Genomic DNA, 23,156 nt, shown 5'->3' with positions numbered 1-23,156 from the left:
TGCACTTTACCTTTCTTCTCTGAACCTTATCCGTACCTTATTATATACATCTGTACTATGTAAATATGTATATTTTTATAGTTTTCTCATTCAAATCATTACAGTGCAATATCTTGCACGTCATGGATATATATTTATAAGCACAAACATATGGACTTTTACATTGTTTTTTTATATATATTTTTTTACTTTTAACTTTTGTTTCTTTTCCTTTTTTTTCTTAGCTTATGTAAAATCCTTTTTAGCATGTTTGCACAGTCGGGGGGAGTACTTTTTTAGCCAGAAAAAACATTTCACTGTATGTTGTACCAGCTATAACTACATGTGACAAATAAATAAAGAATTGAATTGAATTAAGCTGAGGCACTGGGGCTGGGGTTTATGTGCGTCATATGAAACCTTAATCAGAATGATCAGGACACTCTGTACCTCTGAGGATCGGAGCTCTTTCTGCTTGACCACAATGCAGTGTTGATACAGCCGCATTCTTTCAGTCCCCCCTTCCCACTAAACTTAGGGATTTTGGGGGATAGAGAAGATTGTTCCCTCCCTACATCTCTAGAGAAACCTGTCATAACTCTCGCCACCTCCTACCTCCGTTCTCCCAGATGCCGACTGCAAGTCTTTAAGCCTGGGATCATTCCAGCTCAACTTGAACGTCTTTTGTGGACTTAATTCCGGGCGAGCGCTGGACATGCAGCTACACAAGGTTTGGCAGGTACTGTTTTCTATATCTTTAGTAAAAATATGACCAAAGAGACCAGTCTTGTTGATCCAGTCTTTTTTTTTCTAAGAAAAGTAACATTAGTTGTCCTTTGTGCAAGTTTTACAGCCATCTGGTAAATTGTTGCACTGCTTTTTCCCTTAGAGTTTCTGTGCAGCAAGAAGTTGGTGTAATTGTTCACAAATGGTCTCTGAATGGATCAAAGGCAGACTTTCCGCTGTGAAGTACAGTCTTGTGATGCCGTTTAAGAAAATCCATGATACTTTGAGTTACGCTGCTCTTACTTGATATCAAAAACCAAAGTATGCAACGGCAACTCAGTTTGCAGTGAGTGCAAAGTAAATACTTTAGTACAGCAGCTGTGAGATAAATCAGTGTTTGGCTTTAGTGGCTGTGATGTGGATTTATTAGTCATCTGTTAACATCCAGCATGGGCTGTTCTGGATGTAAACTCTGCAGCCCCCATAAACTGACTGTAGCTTATCTGTTCAGCGTGGAAGTGAGTAAACACAGAGTTGATTGTGTCGGTCACAGGTTCACGAACAGGTGGAATGATTGCATGAGTGCTGAAAGGTATTTTTACCTTTAAATGTCTGAGATAAGTCGAAAGTTATTGATGGATAATGATAAATCTTGTTAAAAAAAGTTGAAGGTTAAAGTGTGATAGGACACGGATGGAGCACACAAAAAAGAAGGTGCGCTGTCCTGCATTTCTCGGTCTTCCGGTTAATCACATGATAGAAAAAAGACGTTCTTCTGTGGCTCTTCAAAAAGAATACACAGCACTTACAGAGAATGTAAGCGGGAGGCCTTTTAAAAATCACACCGCGAAATGCGCCTTGTCACATTGCTTTTTCACTGTCATTTTATTACTCCATGAAAATATGTGACTTTGCCCTCCCCACGATAAACATTCCCACTCCGGCTCTCAGTTGGCAAAGAGGAACGTTCTCGTGATTTGTTTGGATCATATTTCTTATTGAATTGGTCTAAAGTGACTGTAAGGGGATTTATTTGAAAGACTGATGATTAAAATTCATTCCCTGATTGATTTCGCAGACAGTTGATTTACCTTCCACTGCGGAAATGGGAAAGAATAGACTTTATAACCTGTTGTTTGAAAATTAGATTTCTTTTCAACATTGTTTATAAGTTAGCACCAGCAAAGAAGCCGAGCCTTGTATGCTATAAAACTTTTCCGTCATTAAAATGTAACACATTGTGCGATTTTGAAGCTTTATGCTGTAATGACAGCAATACCAATAAAAAACAACAAACAAAAACAAACAAACAATGTATAAAAGCTTTATTTCATTAAATCTATATTCTTTCTAATACCCCGCAGGGGGCAACTCCACTGTTTGCTAAATTAAATCAGATAACCTAGAAGTCTATGAGAATATGTTGTTTTTATGACTCCAATCTATGGTTTCAAGTCTTATTAAACAGCACATGTTGGGACTGAGAAGTTGCTACCGTACGAGCATATCGTTTTTTCCTGGAAAATTCACCTTTGTCATATCCAGTTTTATAACAGCAAGGTGCTGATATCCTCACAGCTCCACAACAGTCCACATGTCACTCTCAATATAAATATGAATAGTCACACAAACACATCCCAGTGACTGTAAATAATCACACTCATGCTCCCAAACAAGCTTTGTAAATTCCACACGCTGGATAAAACAATTTCTGTGACCTACCCAAACCCTCGATTGAATATTTATTCAACAAAACGCTAAGTCTTCCAAAGCCACAGTTGTAAACTGTGTAATGGGGACGCAATAATATTTTATGAATTCTTCTTGTTATTTCCATCGAAACATTCAGCTCTTGCGGCTTGCTGTTTCTCCATCAGCACCTTTTCTTTGGCGCCTAAGAAGCACTGCTCCATTTCTCTGCCACTAAAAAGGTATTCCATTAATAACACAAGAAATAAGCTTTGAAAGAGATATAGACAATAATAATTTGAGTGCATTATTGTTATGTGGCAATGACTGTTCTGTAAAAAAAAATCATCACCAAATTATAATCTTTCTACATGCTGCTGTGTCTTCCAGCCTGAGCTTCTGTTCCTTTTTTGTGTGTAGTCTACAAGTATAAGTCAATCTTTCAAACAGTAGGCTTTTAGTTCATTTTTGTTGCGTGGGAAAAGCTCAGACATTTGAGAGCAGGCTTTCTAAGCCAGCTCGAAGAATAACTCTCTGTCCTGGCCCGCAGTATTGCATTCCAGTGTATGTTCCTCATGTTCTCCACCTGTAGGTTGTTGAGTTCACATACCACTGACTGCAGTGGGTCTTTGCATACTCAAGGAATCCACTGATCTTTTAAATCAATTTATTCTACAAATGAATTTATGTATGAAGTAAGCGGGGTAAATGTTTATCGTTGTTTCCCCTCTCTTGGTCTATAAACATAAAAGCTGTCACATTTTATTGTTTTAGCATCTCATTTCTAAAGAAGCTGAATCATCATGATGTGGATGTTATCATGGCTTTGGACTCACCTTCTGATGAGTGTTACAAGCTATCATTACAATGGACCATGGACTATTATCAACCATCAGTTATGTCGTTCTTAATTAGATGTTTGTGAACAAACCGAAGACACAGCTCTGCGTATACTTAACTGGAAGAAGATACAACTGATCTTTGTTAACACTTCACATCCAAACTAAACTAAGCTAAATAACACAAGCAGAAAGAGTGGCAAGTTCAGACTAAAATGTGTTAGCTCAAAATGAACAATAGCATCTTAAATAATGATGGTTTAATACACACTTAACACCAAAAAAGATACGATTGAAAGCATATAATATATGCATATATATAATATAAATAAATGTAAAAAACTATATAACAACCTCATATATAGATATAAAATACTCTGTTATAAATAGAGAATGAAAAGCCTTCTTAACACAGAACAAATCATGAGATATTTAACACATCTGTCACGGCGGGGTATGCTGCTGTGTTTTGTTGCACGGACCCAAAAACAGACACCGAAGGAAGGAGCTGCGTTCTCAACAAAAGAAGAAGCTTTCTGGCCAATTCTGGCCAAACACATGAACTGAACCAAAAACAAGACCAAGTCTACACGAAGATAAACAGACAAGTTCGTATGACATGAACTATGACTTTGACTGTGACTAAAACTGTGACTATGAGTAGATAACATGAAGGAAAATGGGCAGACGTCCTGACAGCAAACAGTTATAGAAAAAGGACTTAAATACGCACAAATGAGGTGATTTGGGGAAGTGGAGACACATGAGGAAACAGATGACTAGAATGAACATAATGACGCACAGAACAATGAACACGGCGAGACGCAGACATGACATGAATATGACAACATTAACCGTGCAGACATAAAACTTGACAGGCAAGACACTCAACAACAAGGGGAACTTTAACACAGGGGTGAATACCCAAGGGACTCTAAATGAACGAAGAAGTACAGCTGAGGAACCTGGGTGCTAATACCAAAAAGACTAAAAATAAATAATGAACTTAAAAAACCAAAAAAACTCAAAGTGCTAGGTTACACGACCCAGGGCTGTGACAACATCATGATGATCCTGTGTTTCAGGACACTCTGATGAGCAGTCACATGGACATGCTGTCAGACAGGAAGGAAAAGTGAGACCGTTCATTATGAAATAAATAACTACATGTTCAGGGTTTTGGTTTGGTACAAGTCATAAGTGACACAGAGTGCTTTGACTTCGGGTTGTATTCTGTTTGTTTGTTCACTAGCAGATATAACTAGACTCAATTTCACTGAAAATACCGATAATGTGAGAAGATTCTGAAAGAAAATAGTCTCTTTTCTGTATCTTTCTATATCTCTTCACTCTTTAACTGGTAAACAAGGTATTATTACTTCTATTGCCAGTTGTGATGTCTAAATAGTACAGAGGTGTTATTGTTACATTGCTCTCTTTCATTTCTCTCTTTCATTTTCAAGTCAAAACCGGGTGAAGCAGACAGAATTAATAGAAAAATCTTATATTCACTTTCATTTATAACTGTTACCCTGTTACACTTTATGAACTGTTGTGCCAAGACTCCATAAAACTCGGGATGCAAAGTCTTCCATGGAAAGAATCAGCTGTAAATATTGAGAAATTATTGATAACAGGTTCATTAGAGTGTTTTTATGATGTCACGGCATATCTACCAGCGTAGAGGTGAAGGCTGTTTGATCTCCTACTGTTAAATATTAATGACACAAATGGAAATGAGTTAATGACAAAGTGAAGTGGGAAAGGCTACTACATGGAAATATATATTTGAATGCTTAAAACCAAAATGGACAGTCCAATATTAAAAAGGACCTCAAATAAATACCTGAGGCATTCTTTAATATACAGCAAGTACCAGTTAATATGGTTTCTGTCATGGTCCTGGGTCGTGTGATCCAGTGTTGAGTTTTATGTATCTTTTGTATTCATTTATGCTTTAGCTTAGTTCGTCTAGTTAATTTCTAGGGTGCTGTTTAGCCCTTTGTTTCTTAGTTGTTTATGTCATCTCCCCCTGTACTCAGTCTCCCTGGTTCGTGCGTCTACCTGTCATGTCTGCGTGGTTATGTTTAGTTCATGTCATGTCTAATCTCCATGTTTCCTGTTTTACTTTGAAAGCCTGTATTCAATGTCAGTGTATTTAGTTTCACTTCTCCTGTCCTGTCTTTAGGTTCATGTGTGTCAGCTGTGCTCCCATGTGTGGCCACTTCCCCTGATCATCCCTCATGTGTATTTAGTCTCTGTGTTTCATGCAGTCTGTGTTTCCCACCCTCCATGTCCTCATGGCCAGGCTTCGTCATGGTTTTCCGAGTCTTCATAGTTTATCAGTATCTGTTTCCCAGTTTAGTTTAGTCATGGTATTTCTGCTTTGTTTGAGACCTGTCTTCAGCCATAATAAAGGCTCACTTTCAGTTTAAGTTACTCCGGTCTACTCTCTTGTGTTCGCACCTGGGTCCACCACACGCACCACCGCACGGTCTGTCTCCTCAGATCGTGACAGTTTCTTTCTTTTTTTTCCTCCTGTGCTTCCAGTCTTTGTGCTAAGCTTGGCCTACCTACCTCTCGGTCGTTGTGTCCTTGGGCAAGACACTTCACCCGTTGCCTACTGGTGGTGGTCAGAGGGCCCGGTGGCGCCAGTGTCCGGCAGCCTCGCCTCTGTCAGTGCGCCCCAGGGTGGCTGTGGCTACAATGTAGCTTGCCATCACCAGTGTGTGTGAATGGGTGGATGACTGGATATGTAAAGCGCTTTGGGGTCCTTAGGGACTAGTAAAGCGCTATATAAATACAGGCCATACCTATAGGTTTGTTCCCTGCACCCACATAAGGATGCGGGGTAACGGAGATTTTGAAGCCACTTAGCACGATCCTGTTGAGAGCTGACAATATATCTACTTACTTTAGCATTTTAGCAACATATTTTGTGCCAGCTGAGGTTTTGTGTAGCATAATTTTGGGTCTTCTTTTAACCCTGTTTTAATTATTGTGCAGTTCTTGCTTCATATAAGGGTAAATGTCACTTTTTGCACTGTACAGTTTGTGTTCGTTATCTTTTTCTCTTCTGTCCTCTTTGTATTGTCTTAGACTGTTTTCTGTAAAGCATCTTGTGACTCTTGTCCGTGAAAAAATGTTTCCTTGTTTGCTAACTGGCCACTGGCCCAATTTCATGTTTACTGTACACACATGAGTATTCTGTCAGTTTCTTTACCTCTTGAAAAGAAAGTGAACAAGCATATTTACCAAAATGCTTTAGAATTTAGATGACTATAAGGCAAGATTACAGTCTTTGGAAACATATGATAATATTCACAGAGGTTGTGACAGAGAAAAATTCCTTTTTCAGTAAAAACGTCACAAAAGGTCATGGTGATGAGACAGGATTCTGTGGATTTGTGGTGAAGAAAAGCAAGAATGTGGACAGTGAGCTGCAACTTCCTGAGCTAAAGTTAAGGTGGTGTTGAGAAGGAGTAGGTTTGTGTGATTATAGGCCTGAAAGACAGGATGATATGAATAAATGACATATGGTGAAAACAACTCATTGGAAAGGCATTCTTGTTTACAAAGAGGCTAAATGACTGTAACTTTTGCAGGTAGTGCAGGAAAACCTGCTGGTTGCCTGCTAAAAATACAGAGAATTCAGAGTGAAGAGTTGAACCATTTGATGAAAATAATGTAGGGAGATAGGATGCACTGGTCTGCATGCAGAGTGCTTTATGATACTGATGAGGCAAGGAAGAGACGTAGCTGGAAGGTAATCTAACGCACAAGCTGAACCGAATTGGCAGCTAATGAGTGTTCTTTGTCGTGTCAAAAGGAGTAACAAGAACTGGGATGACACTTTTGATTTCAGCAGCGTCTTTTGGTAAAATTAGAAAGAATTCAGAGTTGAAGCTGGATGCATGCTGCTACTTCCTAACCAAACAGGAGTTAACAAGAAGGAATACAGGAGCTACACGTCTCGTTGTCTGTAGGTGAAGTTTTAAAAAATAACAAGAACTTCTTCTCATTATCTCTGACTCATTTAAAATAATCACTGTTAGAGTTTTAGGAATACATGACTGCAATTTTGGTTACAAAAACAAAAAGGTCAATTTTGGGTAATGTCTGAAATTTGGAACGACAGAAGAACCCCAATCGGGTACTACCTGGATTCAGGTAGAAGTTGGATTTGTGGGCTTTTCTAGGGTTGGTCCTTGACTGGATTAGCTTTCCATTTTCTGACCATAGACAGTAGACAGGTTAAAAGCTGGATGCAGCCATGGTGATATTACCCACTGGTCTAATTTTTGCTTTTTGAACATGTATTGTTATCTTTTTGGCCACTGCCACGTTTTGTAGCCAGAACTTACCTTGTATTGATGAAAGAGTGGTGTTATCATATAAATTTAGCAAGCTGCATTTATAAACTGTATGGGTGTGAGGCACAGACTGTCACGGTCTGGGTGGCATACCGTGGGGAATGTTGGAGAAAGGACTCAAACGCTGGACTAGTGGAATGAGCAGTGGGTTTATTTACAGTGAAGTAAAAGTACACCACACAATAAATCTCCAAAGTGCTCCCTCGACTCCCGTGACGTGTCCTCCAATAAGTGCTGGTATCTCGTGCTCTCTGCCCTGTGCCTTCACACACCCCATGTGTCTTGCAGTCCTGTGTTCCGCTGTCCTCCTGGGGAAAAACGATAGACACAGCCGTTATGGCACCAACTCCAGCAGGCATACACTGAATAGCACTTCAAACACTGACATGGAATCTAACTCAACGATCCTGCGCCGGAGGACGCTCCATCGCTCTGTTAAGTAGCTCCCCCGACGAGCCTGATCAGAAGCAGGTGTGTGGGAACCTAGGCGTGACCAGCAGTCGGCAGGGCCACGCCCATCAGGTCTGCAGGTGGCTGTCCTTCATTCTTCAGCCACACCCGCAGACACCCACACGTACACACACCAGCATGGAACACAAGAGCGCAGGGCAGCAAACATACATCCAATACAATAACAACAACGACAATAACAATAATAATGGTCCACACTGTTCACGGACCCCGAGTCCCCGGAACCGGGTCTGTGACACAGACAGATATTGGTCTAATAAGTACTATGAGCTCATTAAACACTAGAATTTTATTCAAACTGAAGCAAAAATTTCTTAGGTGGTCTTTAACTTGCAGCAAATGATGATATCTGTCAGGTAATCCATTAACAACAGAGTGAAAAGGTCCAGTTTAATTATTCAGCTTCAAGTGATACCCACAAGAACTGCAGTTTTTTTTCCACTTGCACACGGGCTTCATTTGTTTTATCTTCAGCGGTTGACAGAGATTGACCCCAACCATCAATTACAGCAGACAGTTCCTCCCTTTTCCTCCCGTCCTGTTTTCTTCAGCTTGATGATCGAATAGCACTGATGTTTTGATAGTGTGGGAAAACGGAAAAGACTCAGAAAATAGAACAGGAATAGTTTGAATTTACCCACAGAAAAGCTAAAGGCACTCAAAAGATGAGCTCTGGCTTAATGCTTCATTATTCAGCTTGCTGCCTTTGTGACAATATTTACCCCCAATTTTTCTCAGATGATTTTTTCTTTTAACGTTATAGTACCACTGATCATTTTCATTGTGATACATAAAGTTGTTTTTCGGATCGACTTGTGATGCTGAAACATTTTTTGTTTTGCATGAGACCAGCGCAAAACACCAAAGCCAAGAAGTCTGAGTAACAACACCTTCAACCCTTTGGTGTCTTTTTCAGTGTTAAACCCGCTGCCTGCAGGATGAGGAATAATGAAACGTTTTTCAAGTAGTACTAGTTTGGAAGTCTGGTTTTATAATGCATCACAGAAATGGAATGATTTATTAATGTTACATAACTCTTTCAAAACAGTAACTATGAAACTACATGGCTTGTTAAGCATCCTTGACGTTTATTACAAAAAATAGAGATGCCAAGTTATAGATTAAATGGCTGAGGTTTTCTTGTTTTTCCTCTTTTTTTCGGCAGGTGCCATGTAAATAGCTCACCCATTAACTGAGAAGGAGGAGTTCTGCCGTGCTGACATAAGCAGACTGAGATCCCTCTGATTCCTGCATTGACCTTCTGATCAGACATGGGGAAAGTCTACTACATAAGTAAAAATGTGGGCCTCGGGATGCTTGTACTCGCGGTCTGTGGACTGGCTACAATTATAGCTCTTTCTGTTGCTTACGACAAGGAAAAGTCCAAGAATCAAGGTAACGTAGGAGATGGAGCATCAGATGGCACCAGTACAACTACACCCAGCACCACCCCTGACACTCCAAAGGAACCCTGGGACCACTACAGACTTCCAGATTCCCTCATCCCCGTCTCTTACAATCTGACCCTGTGGCCACGATTGAAGCCCAATGCAGAGGGCTTGTACATCTTCACTGGACGTTCAACAGTAATTTTTAAATGTGTGAAAGAAACAGACCTCATCATCATCCACTCCAAAAAACTCAACTTCACTACCTTCTTTGGGCACCACGCTAAACTGAGCAGCCAGGGTGAGGCCCCAGTGCCCACTATACTGAATTCTTGGCTTGTGAAGAAAACTGAGTTTTTGGTTATTCAGCTAGGCAGCAGATTATCGGCGGGAAAATCCTATTCACTTCACACAGAATTTCTCGGGGAGCTGGCGGATGACCTGGAGGGCTTCTACAGGAGTGAATATGTTGAGGATGGCGTAAAGAAGTAAGACTTGTCAACACATTCTTATTCCACGGTGTCAAATACTGCTGTTCTGTCAGATGCTGCTGGTGAGATATTGGGTTCTTTTTGGAGAGCAAACATGTCAGCGTTAGGAGGTTGCAATCACAGAGCTGTCAGACAGGTAACCACTGTTAGCTTTATGTTTTGAACCTGTTCTCTGCTTATGGTTTTACTCACTAGCTACATTTCAAGGTCAAGATTAAGGTTATATTTATCATTTAACATGCACATTTCCATTATCGCAAGAATTTCTACTCCTTCCAGTGGACGGGTCAGATTTGAGTGAAAGCTGCAGAATGAGTCTTTACCCAAACTGTATGTGAAAGTCATATTTGTCGTTCTCAGTAGATTGCAGTTTTCATCACTTTGTGCCATACAGCCAATCAATCAAATGTAGACATCACTTTCTTTTTGTACTTCACACAATACAGTAACTTGTGAATTATGATTGTTAGCTGGATGAATGACTGTGTTATCGATGTTCTGATTTATTTAATATGTGATGATTTGTGTCTAATATTTAGTGAATCACATGCAAACACCAAATGAGATTGTGCATAATTTTAAGATGCCAGTGTCCGTGATAAAGCTGCAGTATTATTTGCTTAATGTTTCTCTCGGTCAGTTTTTGAAGGCTTTTGGATTGTTGGTGAATGTTTTCCATTAATGTTTTTTATTTCCAATGTTTTGCAGAGTTGTTGCTACCTCACAAATGCAGGCAACGTATGCCAGGAAAAGCTTTCCTTGCTTTGACGAACCAGCCATGAAAGCAGTCTTTACTGTCACGATCATTCACTCACGAGACACTGTGGCTCTGTCCAATGGCAAGGAAAAGGGTTCGTTGGATAAACAAAACTATTTCAGTTTTTTATTTTTTTTTCAGTGCAAATGGAAAAACAAGCTCAAAATGAGAATAGATATCATGTTGTAAGTAGTAGGTAATGTGATTGCTTCATAAACCAGTGACTGTAGAAAAGCCAATGACTGTTTCTTCAGTCATTGGTTGTAACTAATAAAAAAACACCTTGTCCAAGTTATTAAAGTAAATAAGTAACTAAACACTGTTAATGCTAACAGAGTGTTTAATATTTTTCTCTGCCTGCACAGAAGCTTCAGAGGCTGTCATTGACAGTGTGGCTGTCAAAATTACAACATTTGAGCCCACGCGGAAAATGTCAACATATCTACTGGCATTTATCGTCAGCGACTTTGTTCCCATTGAGTCAAACCAAAACGATTTGTTGGTAAGAAACCTGGATTACATATTCACTTAAATCCCCAGTGAGGCCGGGATCCAAAAAGCATTTCCCAGCTTATATTTTCCCAAATATGATCTTGGAAAGTTAAAACGAGCATGAAATGGTAAGGAGCAATTTTTTTTGGACTCAAAGATTTAAATTACTCTTTGCAGATTCGAATCTGGGCTCGGAGAAAAGCAATAGATGATGGTCAGGGGAGCTATGCTCTCAATGTTACAGGACCCATCCTGAGGTTTTATGAGCATTATTACAACACATCATATCCTCTCTCAAAGTCAGGTAGACCATTTTGCTAAATCATTTCATTTCAATGATCTCCCTGAGCACAGCATGTTTTTTTAACCCTTCATCTCCACAGATCAGATCGCTTTGCCCGACTTCAACGCTGGAGCAATGGAGAACTGGGGTCTGGTCACATACAGGGAAACGGCCCTGCTCTATGACCCCATCCTTTCCTCCACTGGAAACAAAGAGAGGGTCTCAACTGTGATTGCCCACGAACTCGCACACATGGTATAGCATTGGTTTTTAACCCAGACGGTCTCTTTTCTCAAAGCTTTAGGCATCACAAACTAAAGCAACATTATATTATGAAATGAACGTGATTGCAGCAAAGTCTCCTTCCTTCACTCATCAAGTACTGTAAAAATAAATCTACTTGTGTTACTCCCTTTTGCAAGAGCAGCTGACAAATCGTGACAGTGGAGTAATTTCACCCTGCTCTCGACACATAAAAACAGATGGGAAATCCTGTGGTTTGAAATGTTTTAATCCCCTGCTGATTCGGTTATTGTGTTGCTTGGATGTGACTGATAGTGCTAATGTTGGCCAAAGTCTAGGTTCATGGAAACGTTAATTCCCTGGTCATGGCAGAAATGCTCATCTGTTTACTCCTCATGTGTTTATTTAGTGGTTTGGAAATCTGGTAACTCTGCGATGGTGGAATGACTTGTGGTTAAACGAGGGGTTTGCATCATATGTTGAGTACCTCGGAGTCGACTACGCCGAGCCCACCTGGAACATTGTAAGAGACATGCTTGCATCTCCACAGACAGCAAAGTTCGATACAGTTCTTAACAGATGTACACTTTTGTGTCACAGATTGGTAACTTTTCACGGATGTTGTTGGCTTATAAAACCTACCCTGGTTCTCTTTCTCTGCTTGGCTGCAGAAAGATCACATCGTCCTTTATGATGTTCAGAAGGTGTTTGCTGTGGATGCCTTGGCCTTCTCTCACCCACTGTCACGTGGAGAAGAGGAAGTCAATGAGCCCGCTCAGATCAGTGAAATGTTCAACACGATCTCTTACAGCAAGGTCTGCTCCTCCGATAATTTTACACAACATTTTATGCAAGTTGATTCACAGAAATTAAGTATATATTCTACAATTTCACCCACATTTGCGGACAATATAGCCAGATTTGAAGCCCTTTTGATTTTAAACTCTCATGTTTATTAAATTATATTACTTTTATTTAGCTAATTTGCAGTAAAACGCTCAGTTTTCCCAATTCACTCAGTCTTCCTGCGTCCGTGTGATTCATATCACACCATCAGGACGGCAACTCGTTTTAATGTTTGCTTTGGGATTTGTGGAAAATCCCTTTCCGTTATGAGAAATTCAAGCTCACCAAATTCTGGCGGTTTGTTTTTCCAAGGGTGCAGCAGTGCTAAGGATGCTGTCAGAGTTTCTCACCGAGCCTGTGTTTGCTAGAGGACTCAGTGTGAGTATATTATCACTTCATCTCTGCTGCCGTAATGTGTGTGCGACTGTCAGCAGACTAGGAATTAATGATGCTGTGTCTGTGGTTATTTATGCCAAAAAATGTTTCCTGGTAAATTCACACTATTTTCCTTTCCTCGTGATTGCATCATATGATCCTCATCTCCGTTTTGTGTCTTCAGTCTTACCTGAACACATTCGCTTTTGGTAACACTGTATATACAGACCTGTGGGATCATCTCCAACAGGTTGGTTAACCTGCATGACTTCACTGGTATTGTGTTTTTTGGGTGTGTGTGTGTGTGTGTGTGTGCAATTATCTTAAATTTCTGTGTGTGTGTGTGTGTGTGTGTGTGTGTGTGTGTGTGTGTGTGTGTGTGTGTGTGTGTTGTCAGGCAGTTGAAAATGCACCAGGAATACATATTCCACACTCTGTGGAAAATATCATGAACCGCTGGACTCTCCAGATGGGCTACCCAGTCGTCAGTGTTGACACCCGGACAGGAAGTGTCACACAGAAACACTTCCTGTTGGATCCAGACTCTACAGTGGACAGACCCTCTCAGTTCAAGTAGGAAACTGTTTAACCTTGTGCTGCAAGTTTCACTCAGATGAGAAATGAAGGGGCTGCACTTACACATATGTGCTTTAGGCTCCTGGTTCTCATTCACATTGAAGGGGCTGATGTCGTGTGTTGCTGACATGAGATGTGACTCTGATTTGTTTGTGTTGCTTCTACCTAAGCTGATTTTTTTTTTTTCAGACAGCAGCCAATAAGAATCTGTTGTATTAATCCAGTGTACCCACTAGCAGTGAAATCGTAATATGGAAATGACAAACAATAAATTATCTATCTTCTTTTCCCATTATGTCTTTTCTGTCTAGTTACACCTGGTATGTCCCTATCAAATGGATGAAGATGGGTGTGCAGCAGCCACAATACTGGCTCCTTCAAAAAACAGGTACGCTCATATCATGGTGCTGTATTAGTTCTGCACACAGACTAAAAAACAAGACATTTCCTACTAGATTAGTTGGTTTAACCACAGCTCATTAAATTAATCAAATCTGCTGTGTGTCATTCTTTTCTTTTGTTTAACTAGACACTCATATTCCGATGAGAGTGTCAGGACAGGACTGGGTACTCGCAAACACAAATGTATCTGGATACTTCAGGGTGAACTACGATCCTGATAACTGGGACCGTCTCCTTTCCGTGCTCAACACCAACCACCAGGTGAGTCACAAGTGTTTTCCTGTTTGTGCTTTATGTCCACATTTATATGGTATGACAACTAAAGACTGTACAACGGCTATTCAAATAACCAAAACTGGATGGAATAGATGCATAAAAATAAAACTAAACTAAAATAATAAAACAAAATAAGATAAAAAGTTAAATTTACTCCAACTATATCTATGAATTTCCCCTAGTTTCTGTTGCCTATGTTTAAGGTCGGTTTGTGCTGGATTGGGTCAGCGACAAAGACTTTCTGCTGTGACTGGTTATTATACTTTTAGCTGTATCTTACACTTTCCTGACAATAGCACTGCAGCCCTGAACTTTTACAGATACCACCTGATAAAGGTCTGGGTACTCTTGAACCAGTATTAGCCGGTCTTCAACCTGCCCCTGTTGTTCTGTTCTGTGTGCCATCTTATTGCACTGATATGAAAATAGCACAACAATTGTGTATTTAACAGTATCAAGTGAGAATCATGTGTGCTGCCTCCTGTTAAGGCTCTCCAGACTCCTTTGCCTGAAGCAAACACAGTATTATCAGTAGTATGAATGTAAAGGATAATTTGGAAAATATCTAAAACCATGTCTCATGAATTTGACTGAGGTTCATGTGTTTAAATGGCTTAAGGCAGACAGCACCAGACTAGGCAAAGAATCTTAAAAACACAATAACTGCACAAAAACTCCAAGTTAAAAGTCTTAGCAGAAAAAAGATATTTGGTGCAATCTATGCATTTTTGCCAAATTTACACACTGAGCTGTAGACAATTTGAACTGCTTTCAGTATGTGTAACTCTTGGGTTTTGACTAAATTTTTTTCTTTGAGTGCACCGATCAAAGTTTGTTGTGGAAGACGAGACAAGAGCTGAATTTGTTACATTTCAGAAACGTATTAGCTGTCAAATGTTGATATTTGCTGCTTTTTCTGTCAGTTATTTGAGCTCTGAGACTACACTCACTGACCACTTTGTTGAGTACACACGTTCTGCACATTAATGCAACTATCAGATCCACAGCCACATGGGAGCAACTCTTTGCATTTAGGCATGGTGGAAATAGAACTGAGCATCTAAATCTCAGTGATTTAAGGGATTTTGAGAAGGTCATTGTGACACACGACCCACAGATTGGCACTTCCGCGTTTGAGAGTTCAACAGTGCTTTATTTACAGTTGTGATTTTCCCTGCGGTTTCTGGCTCTTGCCCCGGACGCAGCCACTCCGTCACTCCCGTTGTCCCTCTCACTCCTTCTCACTGCAAGACATAAGAAAAGTCTCTCCTCATCAAGTCAGTTCCGGGCACCTGCTCCTTCCCGCCTCAGCGCCGTCCCGTGAGCTCCCCTCCTCTGCAGCAGGCCAAAGACCACGCCCCCGCCACAGGCATGCTTGTTAGTGTCAGATGGGCTGGTCTAAGTGTTTCAGAAACTGGTGATCTACTGGGATTTTCCCACACATCTGTCTCTATGATTTACAGAGAATGGTCAGAAAGAGAAAACATTCAGTGAGCAGTAGTTCTCTGGGTGAAAATGCCTTGCTGATGCTAGAGGGTGATGTCCAGGCTGCTTTGAGATTGAAAAGTAACAGAAGAGCATTTCTGAATACACACAAAACACATTGAACCTTGAAGCAGATGGGCTAAAGAAGCAGAAGGCCAAACTTGGTACCTCTACCATCAATTATGAACAGGAAACCAAGGCTACTATTTGCACCAAAATTGGACAAAAATGTTTCTTGATCTGAGTCTTAATTTCTGCTACAGTATTCAAATGGTAGGGTCAGAATTTGTGATGAACAGCATGAAAGCATGGATCATGCTGCTTTGGATTAACAGTTCAGACTGGTGCTGGTGGTATAAGCTGGTGGTGGTGTGAGGGATATTTTCTTGGCACATTTTGGGCCCATTAGAAGCAACCAAGTGTTATTTAAATGCCACAGCTTACCTGAGTATTGCTGCTGACAATGTCCATCCATCTCCTCATGGCTGCTTTCAGCAGTATAAGACGCCAATTTACAAAGCTGAGATCATCTCAAATTGATTTCTTTAACATGACAATGAGTTCATAGTACTTTTTAGGTCGGTACCCAAGCGTGTAAAATCACAATCAGTCACAATCTAAGTCATCCAGGCTACCCTTCAGTGGCAAAGGAATTTAAAAAACCAAGCAGTCAAGTCAACAATCTCACTTTTGGCTACCAGGCAACCTTTGTGAATGCCTTTTCAACTGCTGGAGTGCAAAACAAACAAACACATGAGAACAGAGAGTCCTTCCAGCTGATCTGCTAAAGCCCAAGGTTTCAGAGCTTTAACAGACAGAAATATGTTGGCTTTGTTCAATGTCATTTTTCATATTGCATTTTCAGTGTATTACATTTCATAATTTTAAATGTTAAATTGTTTTGTCTTATACACTTTGCATGTGACTTTTTTCTTTCTTTCAGGCTGTATCAATCATCAACAGGGCACAAATTATCGATGATGCATTCAATTTAGCAAGGTAAAGGAAAAAGAAAAATCTTAAGTTAAAGTATTAAACAGTTATGTGTGAAAAAGCATCCTTTTCTTTTTCCCCCAGAGCCAAAATAATCAGCACCACACTGGCTCTGAGAACTACCAAATACCTGTCAAAAGAGCGAGACTACATCCCCTGGGAGTCAGCTTTGAGAAACCTCAACTACTATATTCTCATGTTTGACCGCAATGAAGTCTACGGAGTTTTGCAGGTTAGCCCTACTTTAGTTTACATGCTAATTATTATTCTTGCCTATTGTGAGTGTTTAAAATAAAAGAGTCAACTGACAGGAAAAAAAACTAACTCTAACTCTTATTTTAGGCATACCTTAAGAAACAAATACAACCTCTATTTGAGCATTTCAAGACAATTACATCTAACTGGACAAGAGTACCTACAGGACACACCGACCAGTAAGGGCTCTTTTAAACACAGATTTTTGATATGAAATCAAAAAGCTAAGATTTTGTATATATTGTTTGTCTCTGTAAAAAAAATCTTCTCAGGTATAATCAGATAAATGCTATTGGGATAGCCTGCAGTGCGGGAGTGGAAGGCTGTAGGGAGCTTATAAAAAGCTGGTACAGAGAGTGGATGAAAAATCCAAGTCGCAACCCGTGAGTACAAAATAGTTTCAATCTGTTCTTTTGAGCCCATGAAAGTTCTCATACACGTTTAAGGCTTTTATATCTGTCTTTTACTACTCAGTCTTGGCAAATCTTGGCAGTAGCAGGTGTTTTTAGGGTTAGGCGGTTATGATGCAGCTCATAACCAGCAACATGAAATTGAGATTGACACCACAGATTTTAGAAACAAGACCTGTAATTAGTGTAATGGGTCAAATGCACTGACCCATTAGTGTAATGGGTCAGTTCAATATCAGGACAGTAAGGGCCTGTGCAATACTGGGTCTTGTGCAATAAAATTTATGCTTCCGTTATTATTATCTATATTGTCCTCTGTGTCCACTCTTCTTGTCATTGTTTGTTCTAGTATAATGTGATCACTGTTTTTGTCCTTGTCACATGACCTGTAAATACTGTCTCTGTATGTTTTTTACTAACTTGTGTTTAACACCAACCTGCCAGAGGTTCTGCAGATGGAAATTAGCCCAAGGCTATAATCTGGCATATTTACATTTGTTAAAATGTTCATTAATATGTATTGCCCCTCTTTCTAAATAAAATAAATAAATAAATTTAAATGAATGCATCTTCATAGTTACAAATCCAGCAGATCATGACATGCAAGTAGATATGTCATTCCCATGCTGACCTCAGACATGCCACACTTTGTCAGACACTGACAATTTGCAATTGTCCAAAGACTCTTGCCCTGGCCACTGCAAGAGCAGTAAGGAATTTAGAACAGTGTGAGAATGAATATTTCTTATAATCTGCCATAATTCAGACCTCTTAAATGTGACTGCTGAACTGTTTACAAAACTGTTAAACAGCTAGTGACCTATATGCCAAGTATGTCTGTGTGTGTGCATTCAGAGAGAGGGAGAGGAGAGAGCCAGTGTTCTAGGATTCATTTGAAATTCATTGCATAATCTTTATGTTCACCAGGATCCATCCCAACTTGAAAAGCACAGTTTATTGCTACGCCATAGCCTTTGGTGGTGTGGCAGAGTGGGACTTTGCCTGGAACATGTTCAAGAATGCTACTCTGGCATCTGAAGCGTCCAGGCTCAGGTCTGCACTGGCCTGCAGCAAAATACCTTGGCTTTTGAACAGGTGTGTTGTGGAAGTATAGTAATGTATTAGCAATGTAAATGCTTTTCAAAGAAGCTAAACTGATTGTTTATTCAGAATAAAACTCACAACTGAACACAGAGAAAGAGAACCTGCTTTGCAGCATAAGAGCAATTATAGCAATTACATCTTAATGATAGAACCATTAAAAACAGTAAATGTAACACTGTGAACTGGTGGTGAAGAGATTCATATCATAGCAGAAAAACAAGTGTGTCGAACTGAGCTTTCCCAATTGGCTTGTACTCTATTTACCACCCATCATGGTGCTATCTAAACAGTACTATTTTAATTATATCCTCACAAACAAATAAATCCTGCTTGTGGATGCTGGCCACCAAGGGTGTTTTTATCTTGTCTGGGATGAGTTTGTTTTTATGCAGTCCCATAAACTCATCAACAAATGCACGGTAATTCATTTTTAATCAGTTTGTCAGTTCGGTCAGTAAGCGAGTGGGTTACACTCCCTAAGGACCCCTTTCCAAATAATGAGGGTGGCCATGCAAATTAAAGAAAGCCTTTAGCAGCCCCCCCACACCTCCAAGATATTAAGCTGTGTGTTATTGCCTATAAATGTGCTATAATTTTGTTAAATATTATTGTGGTCACAATAGAAAATAGTTCCCATATACCATTAATGCTACTTTATCTCCTGGTCTCTGGTTGTTGATTCCCTCCCTTATAGTTTAATTCAGTTTTATTTATGCAGCACTAAACTGAGCAATATCTATAGCAGGCATTATGCAGTCACAACTTTGAATGATATCAGATATTTTCCATTTTCCCTCGGAAATAATCGTTGTATGTGGGTATATCGTTGACTCAGGTATCTGGAGTACACACTAGACCCAACTAAGATCCGTAAGCAAGACGCCACCTCTACCATCCAGAATATTGCCCGAAATGTTGTGGGGATGCCGCTAGCATGGAACTTCATCAATGCTAGATGGAGTTACATCTACCAACAGTGAGAGCTCTATCCTTTTGTTTCTAAATAGTCAGTACTCACAAGCTAATTGTTAAAGACAGAAAAGAATTTTAAAAGCTGAATTTAACAGCAGGATTTAAGAAGTAATCACATTTCTTTAGGTGCAAATCCTGCTGGGTTTTTTTTCTTTTTTTTTCACTTACTTGCCCAGTTTGAGTTTTCAAGCATGACTACCTACCTATTACTAATTCCTTCTGCTGAACTACAGCTTTTTTTTTTCCCTTTTCTTTTTTTAGATATGGAAAAGGATCATTTTCCTTCTCTAATCTTGTCAGTGGAATCACACAGAGATTCTCTACAGAGTATGAGTTACAGGAGGTATGGAGCCAACAAAACCTCAACCACACAGAAAAACACAGAATTTCCCTTTGGGCATTTGGGAGAAAATAAATACAACGATTGCTAAATTTCTGATTTTGTCTGTTTGTATTTGCTCTTCTCTCCAGCTTAAAAGATTCAAAGAAGAAAACCTCAGTGTTGGCTTTGGTTCTGCCACCATGGCCCTAGAGCAGGCCATAGAGAAAACAACGGCTAACATGAAGTGGGTGACAGAAAACAAAGCTGAAGTGCAGCGGTGGTTTGCTCAGGAGTCCACGTGAGAACACCAAAAGCCACCACAGTCCTTTTTTCAGTACTGACAGTGATATGTAATTAATGAAAATCACTATAATCAACGGAAACAACAAAAGCCTTTTCTCTTGACAAATGCAGAAGGACTGTTTAACTGTTGTCACACAATAGCCCACTTAACATCAGCTTTAGTGCAAGGGAAGGGAAGAGACCAAGACAGCGTGTTTGTTTTCTACATATTTTACATTATAAGTTGATCCTTATCATGATCTATACTATTACCCAAGGCAGTAAATTTAATGTAGAGCAGTAGAGGCAGAGATTAATGGCAGCAATTCTACAAGTGGTTAAAATCTGTTGACGACAGCTGTTTTCATGCATGTGCTTGAACTTTCCTAGACAGACAGAGATGCATGGGAGAAATGTCTGATGTGGTGGGATCAGACATTAAACAGTCTCTATCCTGCCAACTTCCTAGTACAAAGTGCATATGATGTGCAGTTGAAGCCATGGTAGAATTATACTTAAAATAAGTCACTGAATTACAGCAAGTGGTGACCACTAAACACAAAGTATTTCCAGAATTAAGAGCACATCTAAAGTTGTGTACTTCCTGTCACCTGTGAAAAAGGACAGCTTTAGACAAATGACCTCATTCACAAAATTTTAATTTTATGTTGCTCATCATCATGTGATCGTTTGCTTCCATCATGTGACATCATGTGTCACACCAACACTGTCCTCCTCCTTCCTCGAATTTCCCAGAGGAACCCACCCGAGGGATTAATAAAGTTCTATCTTATCTTATCTTATCTCTCCCTGCATCCATAAACCTCCTCTATGCTTTTCTTCTTCTCCTGCTGCTTGGCAGCTCTACATATTTAACATCCTTTGTCCAATATATCCACTGTCTCTCCTCTGTACATGCCCAAACCATCTCAGCCTTCCTTCTCTAACTTTACAACACCAACCAAAAAGAAATGGTCGTAGAAAGAATAGTACCCATGGACACCTTTTAGGTGAAGGGTTTCAGGGAGGAGACTTGCGAACACCTTGGTAGCCCTCCTGAAGAGCTGGAGGAGGGGACTGGGGGTTTATGCTTCAGCAGCTACACTGTAACCGCAGACCCATCAAAATCTATAGCCTAACCTGTGTCATAACTGGATGTGCATCTTCCCAGAAATGTAACTACACATCAGGCTGATGCAGCTCACAACTATTGAGATTGTCCAGTTCAGTGCGATTCCTCCCATGCCTTTCTGGCTACTTTTTTACGAAATTTTTTGAATTTATCAGCGAAAGAATAACATTGTGTCAATACAAGAAATAATGATGATAGCACCAATGTAAGGGCTCCCAAACTTCAGCAAATTGTTGCAGGGAGATTGCTAAAACTATCTGAATGGATGTGAAGGAAGGTCCAAAGAAGTGGTTATGTTTGCCCCAGAAACAAAGAGTGAGGGGAAAAAGTCCCAGTATTTTATTTATAGCTCTAGGCTGGCGGATAGTACCACAAAAGTAAATGCCGGCAGCTACAAACTGTTTCAGGGATAAACATTTTACTAATCAAGTTTAATTTTTTTTAAACCATCATCATTCTCAAGTAGACATTTTGGAAAGGTGTGGGTTTTCTGATTTCCTCCTCACATACTGTTGTTTTATTTTCCTTAGTTGTCAAATTCATCAGCTTTTTTTGCTTTCCTTACAACACCTTCATGGCTCCTCCATGACTGGCATTGAGATAAACAATTTTCTTCCTTACAAAGAGAGGTGGCAACATACAGATAACAAGCACAAACCCTTCCATTTAAAATCATTCTGATTCTCCAGATGATTCCCCACACTTGTGTTTATCAATAAGAATCATTTGTCCTGATTCATAAGCCAGTCACACCTGTCTAGCAATCAGGCAAAGATCTCTTACCTGGATTTGATTCACAAAGGTGTATGATGAGGGCGCACTCAATTACTGTGCTCCTGTTCTTTGGAACAAGCTGGCTGCTCACCTAAGATCAGTTATATCTGCGCTGACGTTCAAAAACAAACTCCAAATCTCTTTGTTCACACAGGCCTGCACTCAATAACTAAGCGTGTTTTTATGTTTTTTTTTATCTTCTGTGTTAAGCACACTGAGCTTACATATGTATATATTTTCCAAAGTTCATGTGTGAAAACAGCTTGCCTTTAATCCAAACTTCATGTCACATTTCAAACTGATTTCCCATGAATAAACTTGCATTTGTACCTGTTCTTGGTGTGTTTATTGCAAACGGGCAGTAACTATAGATTCCTCTTTTCTTCCCATCGTTGTTTACTGACAATTTCTGCAGCTTTTGAGTTTTTAATTGAAGTGGATGAGTTTACATTTAGAATAATAGTACATGTTTCATTACGCATTTTGGCTTTTTTAAACTTAATTATTACATTTTTAATCACCTGCCAAATCAAAATAAAAGACCTGCAAACCCTAAAGAGTTAACATAGATGAATGGAGTCGTTTTTCCCCATTGAGCAGTGACAGGTTAAAAACTTTCCCATAAAATATCTCATTAGAAACATAATAGGTCATAAGAAGGGTTGTTTTTCTAAGCTGAGCGCTTGGATGAACTTTCCCTGTCAGGAGCATCTCACTGCAGGTCTAATCCTGACAATACAAGCTTGTGCTTTTAGCCGCAGGAATGTAATCAGATGGAAAACGGAGTCTTTTCCAATATATTTTTAAAAGGAATCATCTGCCGGTAATTACAGTCTGTGTAATTACAGTCTTATTGGAAGCCTCAGCATCTGTCAAAAAAAAGATATACGGGATAAAGATGTCAAATTAGTCATTCTTGTTTCTACTCGTTTGAAACGGATGTTACACTTCAAGGTGAAACGATGAGCTGGTGAAAGTTTTTACCAATATGTTTAACATTAACACTAAGGTTAATAAAACATTATTCACTTTCCTCTTACACTCTATTGATTTTTTTAAACTCATATAGAGTCTGTCTGTAATGACGGTGAAGCTGCTTATATTCAATTTAATTAAATTAATTAAATTTCTTACTTGGCTTAATTTTAATTACTAAACGAACAAAAGAACAGGACAATTTAGGATAAGAGCGGAACAAACAATGTATGCAAATAATGACAA

General features: G+C 39.6%; 1 protein-coding gene across 2 annotated transcripts; it reads left to right on the top strand.

Annotated features, from left to right (window-relative positions):
• The first annotated feature begins 480 nt into the window (after nt 1–480).
• LOC146718267 (aminopeptidase N-like) lies at nt 481–22,269 on the top strand. 2 transcript variants are annotated; one of them, XM_085442423.1, is made up of 21 exons: nt 481–709; nt 9,243–9,953; nt 10,665–10,807; nt 11,079–11,215; nt 11,383–11,509; nt 11,589–11,743; nt 12,141–12,254; nt 12,403–12,546; nt 12,890–12,955; nt 13,137–13,202; nt 13,350–13,525; nt 13,840–13,916; nt 14,058–14,191; nt 16,635–16,690; nt 16,769–16,916; nt 17,027–17,118; nt 17,212–17,322; nt 18,277–18,444; nt 19,289–19,429; nt 19,687–19,768; nt 19,897–22,269. In XM_085442423.1, the coding sequence occupies exons 2-21, from the start codon at nt 9,349–9,351 to the stop codon at nt 20,047–20,049; spliced, it is 2,895 nt and encodes a 964-aa protein (XP_085298549.1). In that variant the 5' UTR covers nt 481–709; nt 9,243–9,348; the 3' UTR covers nt 20,050–22,269. The 2 variants fall into 2 exon arrangements, with proteins under 2 accessions (XP_085298549.1, XP_085298503.1); XM_085442377.1 differs by having other exon boundaries at nt 481–718.
• Nucleotides 22,270–23,156: the final 887 nt, after the last annotated feature.

This window comes from Copadichromis virginalis, linkage group LG1 (genome assembly GCF_057382275.1).
Source record: "Copadichromis virginalis isolate Kocher_CV1m ecotype Utaka linkage group LG1, C_Virginalis_male_GT1.1, whole genome shotgun sequence".
Lineage (NCBI taxonomy): Eukaryota > Metazoa > Chordata > Actinopteri > Cichliformes > Cichlidae > Copadichromis > Copadichromis virginalis.
This window is presented reverse-complemented; position numbering and strand designations above follow the sequence as displayed.

Bases quoted from the DNA above. Each gene is read 5' to 3' on its own strand.
- LOC146718267 (XM_085442423.1), top strand. From the start codon at position 9,349: ATGGGGAAAGTCTACTACATAAGTAAAAATGTGGGCCTCGGGATGCTT. The intron at 16,917-17,026 runs GTTAGCCCTACT...CTCTTATTTTAG, and splicing joins AAGTCTACGGAGTTTTGCAG to GCATACCTTAAGAAACAAAT. The intron at 18,445-19,288 runs GTGTGTTGTGGA...TCGTTGACTCAG, and splicing joins ATACCTTGGCTTTTGAACAG to GTATCTGGAGTACACACTAG.